General features: G+C 43.8%; 1 protein-coding gene across 1 annotated transcript in view; it reads right to left on the reverse strand.

Moving 5' to 3' along the window:
* Positions 1–13,619, reverse strand: part of CLCN4 (chloride voltage-gated channel 4) — a 40,813-nt gene that overhangs the window by 23,429 nt on the left and 3,765 nt on the right. Inside the window, exons 2-4 of the mRNA XM_005425167.2 lie at positions 6,078–6,229; positions 5,613–5,712; positions 452–639 (exon numbers count right to left, since the gene is read on the reverse strand). Of these exons, the coding sequence (XP_005425224.1) occupies positions 452–639; positions 5,613–5,712; positions 6,078–6,221 (432 nt within the window). The 5' untranslated portion in view covers positions 6,222–6,229. The remainder of the gene's footprint in view (positions 1–451; positions 640–5,612; positions 5,713–6,077; positions 6,230–13,619) is intronic.

The raw sequence follows: 13,619 nt of genomic DNA on the forward strand, positions 1-13,619 counted from the left end.
CTCTTTCCCCAGTTTTTGGTGCTAGCTAAGTCTCTTGATGTGTCATAGAGAGACTGATTGCAAGGGATAAACAAGCAGTTCTTATCTCCAAAAAATAGCCTCACAAATGTATTTGTCAGTGCTCATTTTTTTTTTGTCCCATAAAATTATGTTTAAAAGGAAAAAAAGAAAATGCAGCTCAGGTCCCCGGGTGATTATGCTATGTGTGTTATAAAACACTTTTAGTTTAATACTGATAAAAAGAGAGGGCAATCTCACAGTTTTCCAGTTTCCATTGCACTGAAACCAGGGGGCCTCCTTCAAGTCAAGCAGATATTGCTTGTGGAAATGTCTTTTTTTGCAGTGTGCTCAGCTCATTACTTTCTCTTTCAGAGAAGCTCTCTGGAGGGACCAGCAGCAGTATGAAGAAGGGCACTGCCTGGCCTGCTGCGACCCCAAGCTCATCCCATACCTCGGACTGGCTTACGAGCAGCTCCGACCATTTCTGCCACTGGGGGCACTTGTCCCTGTCATCGAACGTGGTTTCATTGGACGTCCAGCAGCACTGCTCATGGCTGTACCAGAAGGCAGACAGACAGACACCCTCCTTCAGGTCTGTCATCCAGTCCACAGCTAAATCTATCACTCCAGCCAATGTACCTGGGAAAAGCAACACGGGAAAGAAATGCTGGCATTAAAAACAATCAGGTTGCAAGGACACTACATCTAATTCTAAAAACGTAATAAAAACTGTGATTTGGGTAAGCAGGCACAATGCAAGGCTGTGTTCTCAGCCTGGAGAAGAGAAGCTGCCTCCCAGCAGCCTCCCAGCACCTGAAGGGGGCTGATCAGAAAGATGGGGACAGACCTTTTATCAGGGCCTGTTGCAGTAGGGCAAGGACTAACAATTTTAAACTAAGAGAAGTTGATTTAGACTAAATATAAGGAAAAATATTTTTACAATGAGGGTGGTGAAACACTGGAACAGGTTGCCCAGAGAGGTGGATGCCCCATCCCTGGAAACATTCAAGGTCAGGTTGGACAGGATGGCCTTTAAAGGCCCCTTCAAACCCAAACTATTCTCTGCATCAATAAATACATGCATGTCACAGAACTGGGGGCAAGAGCAAGTTTTTCTGACTTTCAATGCTCTCTCATAAGCTTTTATTTTAAACATTATCATTTTCATACTGACTGGTGGCCAAATAGGGGGATATAACCAATGCAGGCCTGCAGCCTGTCCCAGGCAGGTTCCCCATGGGGCTGAGATGGGGAGGGAGGACATTGTGCAGGTCTCTATACACACACCTGGCCGCGGGTCTCAACCTCACTGTGTATTTCAGGGCTAAGGGAGGGGAAGGATATCCATGCTTATGTACAGCTTTACTGGTCCCAGCACAGCAACCTTTTAGAAGGATCATTTGGTTATTACAGATACAACGTAATGCCAAATTCTGACTTATGAACTTAACAGAATGGGGCTTTTGATATGTGTGTACAGTGATTAGCAATCTGGACAAGCAGAAAAAAAATTATCCTTCAAGTCCTCCGTGTACCACAGCGCTTCTTTCAGCTTCTCCCCGGTAATTACACAGAGCTACAGTGACACCCGCTGGCCACCAGGCACAGACACAGGCAAACTTGGTGCCTACACAGACACAAAGAAAGAAAATATCTGCTTCTCTAGGTCATTTACTCATCAGCAATAACAACCTGCCCCAGCAGCAGCACCCTTAGAGCAGCTGGGTCCCCAGGAATGGGAGGCTGAGAGCAGCCAGAACATAGAGAGGCAGACATGTGTTCTGTCCCTATATCCATACTTTCTGGAAAGAATTAAACCACCAACTGATAGAAGAGTCATTTAGCATTTTCCAGATCCCTCTCACATGCAATGAAAAGCAGAAGTCATCATTACTTTTACAAATACTCATTAATAAAATTCCAGGAGACTGCTAATTTATTTTAACAGAATTTATCAATGTATATCAATGTACTGGGGAAAAATACTTTGTAAAATGCAAACTGGTTTGGTTTTATGTTTCCAAAACTTATAGATTTATGTCTCCTGCTAAGAACGCAATTACATGAAGCAGGGGTGGGGGCTGCTCCCTTTTCCCCAGCAGCTGGGGCACATAAGTGGGTCCAAGAGCTGGTTTATTTCATCTGGAACTAAAGTTTTCTGATGTTCATTTCTGTAAAAGAGACAGGGGAAAACACATTTCAAATAATTCAAGAACCCTTTTTTCCCCTCCAAAGACCGTAAAAAACCCATGGGTTCTTCTCCCACCTTTAAGAAGGATACTTGCCCCCACACTGACAAGCAGTGGTGCTCAGGGTAGCAGTGAAGAATTTCTGTTGTATAAAAATAACCTGAAGCACTATACAGATATACTAGACAGGATAAAGGCTGCACACACCAAAATAAAGGCTGCAGAAGGGAGTGATGATGTCTTTAACAATTCTTTTCCTTCAATAAGATCTTGCCTTAATTTGGTTATTCTTTTCCATTTTTCCCAAGTTTCTATGGAAACAATGAACCATCCTGCTAGATGACAATGAATCATTGCATTGCTGGCAACATCAGCAGGCAAAGCTTCCTGCTTTGCAGTGAGTTCTAAATTCTCCTCCAACTTTCTGAAAGCTTCAGAAACAAGGAATTCTCATCTCTTGGACATGAGCACCAAATGCTGCGCCTCTTGCACCTCTTGATGGATCTTCAACATTCTCTGTAACCTTCAAGGTTTGCACTTAACCATATTAAGCTGCATATTAATGCTACCTAGCAAAAGGTGCAAAGGAAGAATGTGTTTCCCCAATAAAGTTAATAAACATAGAGGAGAGCAAACATTCAGTTCTCTAATATAATAAGCTCACAGGCACCTCAGCACCAGTAAGACAATGTGCTTAATTATAGAGCTGATCTAATCACTTTTTCCAAATTCTTAGGGATCCACATAAGGAGGAAAATGCTTTTTACTACATGCAATTTACTACACTGGCCTTCAAGAGAAGAAATTCATAAGGAGACCCAGGATAATAATGCAATAGTGAATGCTTCGCCACCTATGTGACCAGAGCTAGGAGTTTTTAAAGTTCTGAATTTTTGCAACTTTAAGTGAAATTAATGCAAGCTAGACAGTTCAGCATCTCAAGGTCAAGCTTTTAATTTCTTGTGCTTATTTTGGCTGCCAAGACTGTAACAGAGCATCAATTCATCTCCCTGCTTCTCCCATTAAAGGAGCTGATTTTGTTTCCTCTTCCATGTAACCTCCTACCTGGAAGAAAAATAATAAGTACTCCAAAGCCAGATAATGCTGAACTTCATTTTAGATATTAGCCTTTTACCTCTTTCTCCTTTTCCTTCCGTTGATGATGGCAAAATTCTTCCTTTACAGTGCCCTAATGAGAATGCTAAAGATTTGCTTTGAAAAGATAGTTTTCCTCATGCACCTGTGTCAGAAAAGAGCCTCACCCAAGTGGTCAGCAAGTGTCTGTGTTTTCTAAAGCTAAGTGACAAAAAGTGCCACCATTGCACTGCTGAGCCCACAAATCAACTGAAAACTAATCTGGCCAAAATCCATTTTTTCTAGGAAGTCAGAACCAATATTCACTGGCCCAGTGCAGCTACACATGCAGAGAGCAACAGGGCCCAGTTCAGATGCACTGGAGACCAAGGATTGCTCCTTTTGGCCTTGTTGGATCGTGTTAGCAGTAGAGGTGTGGCCTTTGAGGCTTTCTAAAATCTGAAAGATAAAGTTGACCAAATTGATGGGATTTAGGCTTCTAGATCAGTTAACTCCATTTAAACTCCTGGGCCTGGGTAAATGACCCAAGTGCTTCTGGAAACTTGTGGAAGCCCCTGGTAGCCTCTTCCCAAGAGTCCCATCTTGCTGTCCTCCATGGCCAGCACAGGGACAGCAGGGGCAGAATGCTCCATGGGACCCTGATGTCCTGAGCAGTGCTGCTGCCACTTCTCCCTTTCTCTCCCACTCCTTGCCATACTTTCTGCTTGCCTCTGGTAATGCCTGGACCCAGCTGCTCAAGGGTTCACCCCGGGTCCATCCACTGAGCCAGGCTGCTCCCCTTGGAGCAGGAGTAGCTTCTGCCTGTTCAGCAGAGGAGGGGCCATGGAGGAGCCAGGCTGGTCCATGCAATCCCATCTGATCATACAGATGCCACTTTCTTCTCTTAGCAGGCAATATTTTGCAAAGAGAGGAAAACAACACAAAGTGCCTCTTGACTGCACCACCATCTCCTCCCTCCCCAAATCTGGTTAAGATACCTGACTAATTTGCTTTGACTCTCAGTGGTAAAACATGTTGGTCTGCACCCTTGTTGTTAAGGTTGCAAAAGCTGCCAGATCTCAGCTGTAACTTACCCTCAACCCCCATTCCCAGGCTGGGCACATCAGTGTTAGGGCTTATCAGAGGACAGTGACTCTGGCTTTTAACAGCCTTGAGGATTTCAGCAAGAGGTTTCATTGCAAATTAGAACTGAATAAAACTTTCTGGGATGTTTATACTAAAATGGGAATGTGTGCATGTTTACCACATTCTTTGTATGAGGGGAGGATTACTGAGGTCACTAGAGCCCTCAAGGGCTTGCTCTAACTTTATCTGCAGGCAGAATTCTCCATCCCAGATGAGACCAACCCTGGCCTTCAGGCAGGACTCAGCAGCCCTGGTAGTACACAGTCTATCAGACACTCTTCCCACCTCATCCTCACAACCAAGTTTTTGTGGAAACAATTACATGTCTATCAAATTACATAATTTGCCAAACACGTCACTTCAGAAATGTTTTCTCAAGAACTTTGCCAGTGCTTCTGAAGCTCCTAACAACTGTAATGAACATATTAACTTCACAGATGCTGAGCAGGAAATTCCCATCACCCCCTGGAAACTGGGAAACTTCACATGGAGCTTTCACCAAGCAGCATGACACAGGAGCACCCTGACATCACTGAAAAAGCATAAAAACTGGCAGCTGTCTGAGCTGGGTCAGAGAAGTGCAGCTTTCCAGGCAGGAAGATGTGCTAAACTGAGGAGAAGACAGGAACAATTGAGGAAGTTAATGAATTTGCCATGTGAGTTTGAGCAGGCTGTTGAATATGTAATGTCTGTCTGGCCTGGAAGCAGATCTGAAACCAAGTCTGAAACTGTCTTTTCCCTTCATGCATACATAAAGAAGATAACCCAGAGGAAATAGCAGTTTATAAAGCCCCCCTTTGAGTGTCCACAACCAATATTTTCCCCACATCATATTTTTGACTTGCAGAATTAAAGTGATGACAAGGAAAAAAAATCCTAAAAATAAAAATTACTTCTGCAAAGCAAAGATTCAGAAAGTCAAAGCAGCCCATTGAGTTATGAAGCACTCAAATGTAGATTTCCCAGAGCAATAGAAAAATCCCTCTGCTGGTGAAAACATTTTTTCTAGGTCAGCACTCAAAAGGAGACTTTGCAAGTGGGTATTTTTATTTAGAATCATAACTGCATGAATGCAAAGTCATCTTTTTAGCTTAAAAACAAAAAACATCAATGGAGAGACAATGACGTACAAAGAGAAGCAGATGGTGGTGCAGCAGCTGGAGTGAGATGCTTCAGGCACAGCTGTAGCACTAACATACATACCTGCCAGTAGTCCTATGAGAAGCATTACAACCCATCCTGACCAGGCATCCAGCAAACTCTTGATGAACTCCCATATGGATTCTTTACTTTTGCTTGTAATCTGAAATTAAACACACATATAAATGTGTTGCTGATTCAGGTAGTTTTAGAGTACAAAGTTTAAAATAATTAAACTCCTAGATGGTGCATAACGTTTCTCTACTCCCTACTTCCTTCAGTCCTAATAATTTATTCAGAGATGCTCAGCTGCAGAGATGCATCAGTCCTTTCTTACTTACAAACTCAGGACATCCCATGCCCATATATTTAAAAGTTCTCCTCAACTCATCCCACATCTATATGTTTAGAAGTTCTCCTCAAGTCATGCGAGAAGGTAGGAAGCAGTAACTTTGGAAAACCACTGCTTTTGTCCCTGCCAGGAGGGCTGTGGACAGGGGTGTGACACATCAGAGCTGACACGGGTACCTTGCGGTGGCGGTCCGTGTCACGCGATTTCTCCCGCAGCCAGTCGATGGTATGGAAATCTTCATAAGTTCCAACATCAGGAAAAGGCTCATCCAGAAAATCCATCAGGTTGCCTGAACCATTCATGTCTCCTGCATTGACCATATTAGGGTCTGTGCGTAGAGGAAAAACAAGTTTGTCAATAAATTCAAGCAGCTTTGTCAGACATTTCAGAACCAAGTTTTCTGAAATGCCTCCACAAGCCAGGAAGTCAAGACAGCATGAGCAGTAGTCCTGGGGGACACACACAAACTCTTCATACTTGCTTTTAAGAAAGCAGGGGCAGAAATATCCACCACATATCCTACTAAAGTACAAGAGGAAATAAAAGATAGCTGTCCCCAAACTGAAACAAACAGAAGAGGCATTTGATGGGAACTTGGATGAGAGCACATCGGATTATGAGAATCTCTATTCCAGCAAGGTGGTCTGTTCAGGGACATTGGAACAAGATAGGCTACAGAGGAGAAACCAGAATCAAAATATACAAGAGACACAAACCTGACAGAGCAAACACGAAGAACATGAGCAGAAACAAACCTCACCCCTCATGCTAATTGGAGAGCTACTGTGTGTGTGCCTCTGGGATACAGGCTCAGCTGCTGGCTCAATCTGCACATGAGAAAGTGGCAGCCAGGTCCAGGAGGGCTCCAGCAGCTGGGAAGAGGTCCTGGCCTGGGACTGGAGGAGGCAGCTGTGCGCTTCTACATCACTTAAGAAAGTGTTGTTCTAAAGATTGTTAATCCCATTCATCCTAAAAGAGATGCCTGGGAAATTGGATTTTCCAGAGAATACCTAGGGTTTGTAATCTGAAATTATAGATCTAAAAAAATCTGTTATCATGGAGTTACAAGGGAAAAACACAAAAACACATAAGAATGGGGACATACACAGACTTTAGGGGCTGTATAGAACAGATCCCGTGGAGCCTGTAGCTACTTGACTGACACAAGGTAACTTTTGCTGGTCACTGATGAGGCCTGGCCAGCACTGCAGCAATGACGGCTGCCCAGTTTGTTCCACCAGGTACAGAAATGAGAATTTCACAAGAATTTGAATCTTTGAAACTGTGAGGAAATTTCCCACCTGTGTAATTGGAACAGGCAAAAGTGTAGCAGATAAGCTTTTAGTGGACTGTCCATAAACCCTGACACTCTGCTCAGCCCTCTTGGTGTCTTTTTTTCTTCCCCTCTCCCCATTTTCAATTGTTTTACTTGAAACCTCACCATGTAATTTTTTGCCTTAGTGGGGACTTCAGCAATGTAATAAGTATGAATACTCAGCTTTGGCAGGCTCTGCTCTCCACTGTGTAGGGTTTTTGGGTGACACAGACAATGTGCTGAGCACAAGCAGCTGAGAAAAGCATTATCTTACAGGCAACCAGCAGGTCACCATTGTACCATTAAGAGAAGCCCTTTCAAATGCGGAAATCAAGTAATCTCCAAGCACCACGGCTTGGAGATTTGTTTGTCTGAAAGAGAATCAAGCAAGTGAATCACAGCCTGGGGAAGGAAACTCAATGCAGAGCAGGTGTCCCATGCAGCGCTGCAGAGCACAAATAAGCTGCCACAGAATTGGGTAATTTAAAAAGCAGAAGTTAAGAAGAGCAGCAATGGAGAGCAGCGATCTTTCGCCAAGCAGGTGAGAGCACGATCCCAGGCTGGCTGAGTGAAACGGGAATCTGAAGGGGGATGAGTGCCTGACTACAGGAGCTGAGGCTGCAAGGGGATGCTGCGCTCAGTGTCTCCTATGAGGACTGGAAAGGGAAGCTGAAATGAGGTGAAGGGATTAGACCATGCTATTACTTTGTAACATTGTGATACTTTGCAGATCATTTGCTTCACCCCATTCTTCCTGTTATAGATGGATAATGAGATGATTGCCTCTCACAATTAAAAGATAACTACTGTGTGAATATTAAGGAAAGTTTTAGTGACCTATAATTATGTTATTGTAGTTTAGATGTCCTCTGTTCTCCCCATAGTTCCCTTTTCCCCCTGTATTGTTGCCATCAGACAGCCTGGGCTGTCTAGCACAGGTACAAAGAAGGCTGCACATGTGTCCCTTGCATGGGGCAGCTGGGAATGGAAAAGCTTGGTGCTTAGGGGGGCAGCATGGCAACGCCTGACCTCCAATCAAGGTACAAGAAAGCAGTCTCCACTGATAAGTGGCAAAGAAGAGCTGACTGACAGACTTTGGGAGGGGCCAGGGCTGGCTGGCGCAGCCCCCAGGGGTATAAAAGACTGAGCATCCAGCTTGAAGATGAACTGGCCATGTGGTGTGCATGAGGGGCAGTTCCCAGTGCTGCTGCTTTTTCCTTATGTAGTCCTTTGTTGTATTTTTGTTAAGCTTTAATAAACCTTTTTAAATTTTCCAAGTGAGCCGTTGTTTCTCACATTCCCATACAGCAAAGAAGGACCTGTAAAGAACGTGCAGCTCAGACTGTCTGCCTGCACAAGGCAGCACCCTCTGCTAAATAAACAAACTTCTGGAAACTGAAAGCATTGGCAAGTTTTCCTTCATACCACAAGAAAATTACCCATCATGCTGGTTATATCACATAAAAAATAGCTTTTTAAGTATGCTGTCAATGCCCAGCACATGACAGTATTGTGATGGATAATACCAGGCCAGGCCACAAGTATGTAGGATAATTACAATCTCAGTCTGAATCTATCCCAAAAATACGTGCTACACAACATGTTCAAGAAGAGAAAAAATGTGCTAGAGACCACAGGGCCATGGAAGACTAGGAAAACAAACAAACTTTGAACTCAAGGTACCGTACCAGTACCTGGGAATTGCAGTGAGCTGGATGATTGCCAGCCTTAAAGTTCACTTCAGGTACTAAGCTTTTGAAAGCAGAGATGTGATATCAGATTATGCAAAACACAATTTTGGTAAATAAAACCTAGCTACAGCACTTTTGAACTGAGTACTACAGTTTCCATCTTATATCCTATCACCAAGCATTATTAAGTATCCCTTTCTTTCTCTTTATTTTGCATTTATTTCTCTCACTTTACTTTGGCATCTGTAATAATTTACAAGGTTTATTTCAGGATGAGCCAACTTGCCCTCTGATGAAGCTTGCAGAGATGCTCTCAGTTCTGTCAGCAGAACTGGAGCCTTACACCAATCAACCAGTTACAGATATTTTAATACACATAAATTAAGGGCAAATTAACCTCATCCAAACATGAATTATAGCCAGGTGTACTGCAGCACCGCGATGATGGCAAAAGCATGAACCGCCATGGTGCTAGCTGTCTCATCTAGCATGAGAAATCTGCACTATAACCAAGACATTAAACCTAGACTTCTTTCACAGCTGATGACAGGAAATGAACTGTTTACATTAGAATGAAAGAGGTTACTCCCCCAAAGGGATAATTCCTGTTTACTGATCAGAAAGAGATGTCAGAGGTAGAGATCTTCATCTGGTCTAATGAGCACAACACTACCAGTTCAAAGGAAAGCATTGCAATACAGAATTAGTTACAAATGCAGCTCCTCAGACCTGAGCATCTAAGAGATTTGGATGCTCTGACAGAGCTTATTGTACACAATGAAAGGTGTTGAGTCTTTCTGAGGAATTGTCAAACATTTGTATTTTGTTCTTCCACTGTTCCATGACTTAGACAACCTTGCTGTCCTTTCCACTACATGTGCAGATGCAACATAATTTGTGCAAGGGCTGTTTCCTGCCTAGTCTTTTCCTAATAATTTCTGGCACTCTATCAGCTTTTCCTAGGGCAGACATCCAACATTAAGCAGTCTGCTGTGTCTCTTTGAGAGACAGTGGCCAGTTTGGAGCCCATCATTCTGTAATCTCTTAGCGACATTTTCCCCTTTATCCACTTTGAATTCCATCAGCCATTTTATTCCCTACAATAGAGTAGAGAGCCTTAGCAGTGAGCACTCATTTTTACTAACTAGCTTACAATATCTACAACTGAACACATGTGTCAATAGTCTGCTTTAATAATTGCAAACAAGTTCTTTCTAGAAAGTGAACTAGAAAACAAAGAAACCTGACCGAACCACATATCTCTGGAACTCACAGGGTTCTGATTAGCAGATTTCCCTGGATTTAGACCCCTGCCTGGCTACTGTGATTCTGTAGATGTAGCAGTCCTGGCAGGGACTGAGTCACAAATCAAAAAAGGCCACAGGGCTGGACTGACAATTGTGCCTCCTGATAGAGATTTTTCTGGCTGCCACATAACCTTAGACATCTTCCAGAATCTTGGGCCAGATCAGTCTGATGGTCAGTCCCTGATCTCTCAGCTAGCCATGCTTGGTGCACAGTACTCTGAAGCCAGAGTTAGTTACTCTACAAATACCAGAGGAGCTGCATGAGAGCAAACTGAAAGTAAGGGTCCAGATACCAGCCTGTGAAGCTTTATGACTGTGGGAAACTAGATCATTTTTGAACACATAAGGAGAGCAGAGATTCATGCAAACAAACTAGAAAAGCCAGGGGGCAAACACAGGGAGCTGCTGATGGACCAGAACACACCAACAAGCACAGCTGGTACTACATAGACACAAGATCTCGTTACATTTACTCACTTTTTGCTATTTTCTAAAGGACCAAAAGGTAGTAGTACTACCGAATTTAGGGTCATATTTTTTCTGCAAGTCTCACAGTGAGTAAACTCGTCACTTGACTTGGATCAGTTTGGAGCTAAGTTTTAGAGAAGAGCAATAAATCACATCTACAGTGAAAATGCTGACAAACTCCAGGTTTAGAGCACTGTTACAGCACATGCAAATGTAAAGCCAGAGCTAAAAGAGCTCTATCAGTGAACTGACATTCTAGGTAGTATGCTGACTGACTGATCAGACATGAAATGTATCTGACATGGCAAGCACAGACCAAAACATCCCATGGTTCAAAGAGGCTGAAAAGTATACTGATGGAAAACAACGAGCTGAACACTCATCAAAGGAAAACTCTTGGCCCTGGCCTATTGCTCCTAGACATGCTAGTTCCATGCTATGTTCTCCTCATCCTGTTTTCTGTTTTAATTGGATACATTGCACTGAGGCAGGCAGTATGATTTTTAATGCAATTCCAACAAGTTTCAAGTTACTTTCAACAGATCACAGTTACTGAATTACTTCAACACTTCAAATGCTCCTAGCAGACAAATGTTCACCTACATGCTTTGCTGTTTTCCTTGAAGTGGGGGGTTGCTATGTGACACATGACAGGATGCAGGCAGCAAAGGATACCTCTCTTCTGCTGTGGCATAAGGAATAAGTGAACCTTGCAAGAGGCTGGGAAAAGAAAGCAAAAGCCTAAATGCCAATTGCAAGTTTCTCAATTCACATTTGGAGTGCATTTTTCAGGGTGTCCTGTTCCATCTCTAACAAATGTATCATGCGTTAGCCAACACGCCAAAGGAGATCACAGTGTGTCTCAGGCCTTCTCTGTGCTCTAGTACCAACACATCCACTGTGCTAAAACAGAGGAGATCCCACTCCAGGCACAAAGCTTTCCAATCATGACTCCATCAGAGCTGAGCCCAACACTCACATGAATTGCTGGTCAGATGAGCTGTGTTCATGTGCATGACATGACAGCAGTTACTGCAGAAATGAAGGAGTGTGGGGGCTGTGAAAATCCCTGGGATTTATTTTCTGTAGCAGTCAGTAATGAACAATGCAATTTTATTGGCAATCCTCACGTTGGCAATCCCTTTGCACAGGCAGGTGGTTTGCCCCTCTGTGCCCCTAATACTTGCATTGACTGTTGCAAGGACCAAGAGTGGTGCCCCAGCCTCATGGCCTTTATCTGCCCAAGGGATCTGTCAGGCAAAGGCACCTCCTCCTGCGAGCTGGGGGCTCTGCCAGCATCCATCCAACCCCACTCCCAAGGAATTCAGACCCAGTCACTGAGATGGGCACAGAGCACTCTCCTCACAGGGCCTGAATCCAGGCAACAGGCCAGTGCTGCCAGCAGAGTGAGCTTCACAGAACCATGGAATGCTTTGGGGTGGAAGGGTCAGTGTTCAGAAAGAGCCCCAAGAGGGTACAGCTGAGGGAACAAGTTCCTAGAGCTGAGCACAGTTACACCACAGGTCTCCAGCACCACCTGGCCAGAGAAAATGGGCCTGACAGCTGAGGAGGCAGCGAGCAAGGTTATTAACAGGGTCACCATGAAAGACATACATGAAAAGTACAGGGAGATGATTATGTCTTTTGTGGAGGGGTCAGAGACTGAGTTCTGCTTAACCTAGAAGAGACCAAGGAGGGCCAAGGTGGTGTGGATGTAATTCGCCCTCCACCACCTGCCATGTAGAAGATGATTTAGAAATGGCAATGTGTGGTATAGGAGACAGGTAAACAGTTATTAAATATTCTTCTCAACAAGAAGTAAGATGCTGTGGGGTGGTGATTTTACAAGGAAGAAGTCTTCCGCAAAAGCAAGTAGGCTGAATCCCCTGCAAGTTAAATGGGTGATTTTCTATAGGCTGAAAAATATTTACAGGCAATTTAAGATTATTCAATTTAGAAGGTTCAGACTGAACAAGCCAAACAAGTTATTGACCTTCTGTCTTAATGATGGAGTTTATAAAAAGGTGTTAAAATGGCCTTGAACCACAGTAATCAAGTTCATACTCCTGGAAAAAAAGCAGAAAATACTGAACCCACTTACAGCCCTTTTTTTGAAACATAATATGGGGAAAAAATTTCCTGTAAATTGAGAAAATACAGAGGAAAGACAAGATTTTAAAACTAGCAAAAGCCTTGCCTACAATTCAGGGACTAATTGCACAGCCTCCAAATACAAGTAAACAGCTCTGCAAGCCCTCAGTTTCTCACCACGCTAGCACAGGCAGGCTGCAGTATCAGAAACAGCACAGTAAAATATTGCAGTGTTTTATTGTATGGCCCCACCACCACATATTATAGAGTTTCCAGCTATGATAGTGTGGTCAAGTTAAATACAGTCACATCTTTGATGTGCAGCTTTACCCTGAATAACCTCCATGGAAAACATTACGAAGCCACAGCAGAGCTCAGAAAACACAGGGCACCAGATCACAGGGGAGAGGGCCTTGGAGAGAAGGGAACATTTGGGATAAATGGCAGAAAACTGAGGCACTCCTCTGACCAAACCACAGCCTTCAGCTGCCCCCCTCAGCCACCACACTCATGGGGTGACCCAGAGAACAGAGCAGGAGCACAGGCAAAGGGAGGCTCAGGGTGACATGGATGGGAGCTGATACCCAGCCACCAGGGCTTCCCAGCCTTCCCTCACAGCCAGACTCCCTCTTCTCCTTTTCTCCTCCATTCTCTTCCTCTGAGGGGTAAACCACACCCCAACATCCCACTCCCTGCTCCTTCCCATGATGATTCTCCCTTTAGAAAACAATTTCTTTTGGTATGAAATACCATGTGCCTGCTCCCCCTTTAAGTTTTCTTGGAAAGTCTGAGCAAAATTAGTTCAGCTGCTCAGTTATGTCAAAAAAGGGGGAAAAAAATTCCAAC

The sequence above is a fragment of the Geospiza fortis genome, unplaced genomic scaffold, assembly GCF_000277835.1.
Source record: "Geospiza fortis unplaced genomic scaffold, GeoFor_1.0 scaffold50, whole genome shotgun sequence".
In the NCBI taxonomy this organism is placed as follows: domain Eukaryota; kingdom Metazoa; phylum Chordata; class Aves; order Passeriformes; family Thraupidae; genus Geospiza; species Geospiza fortis.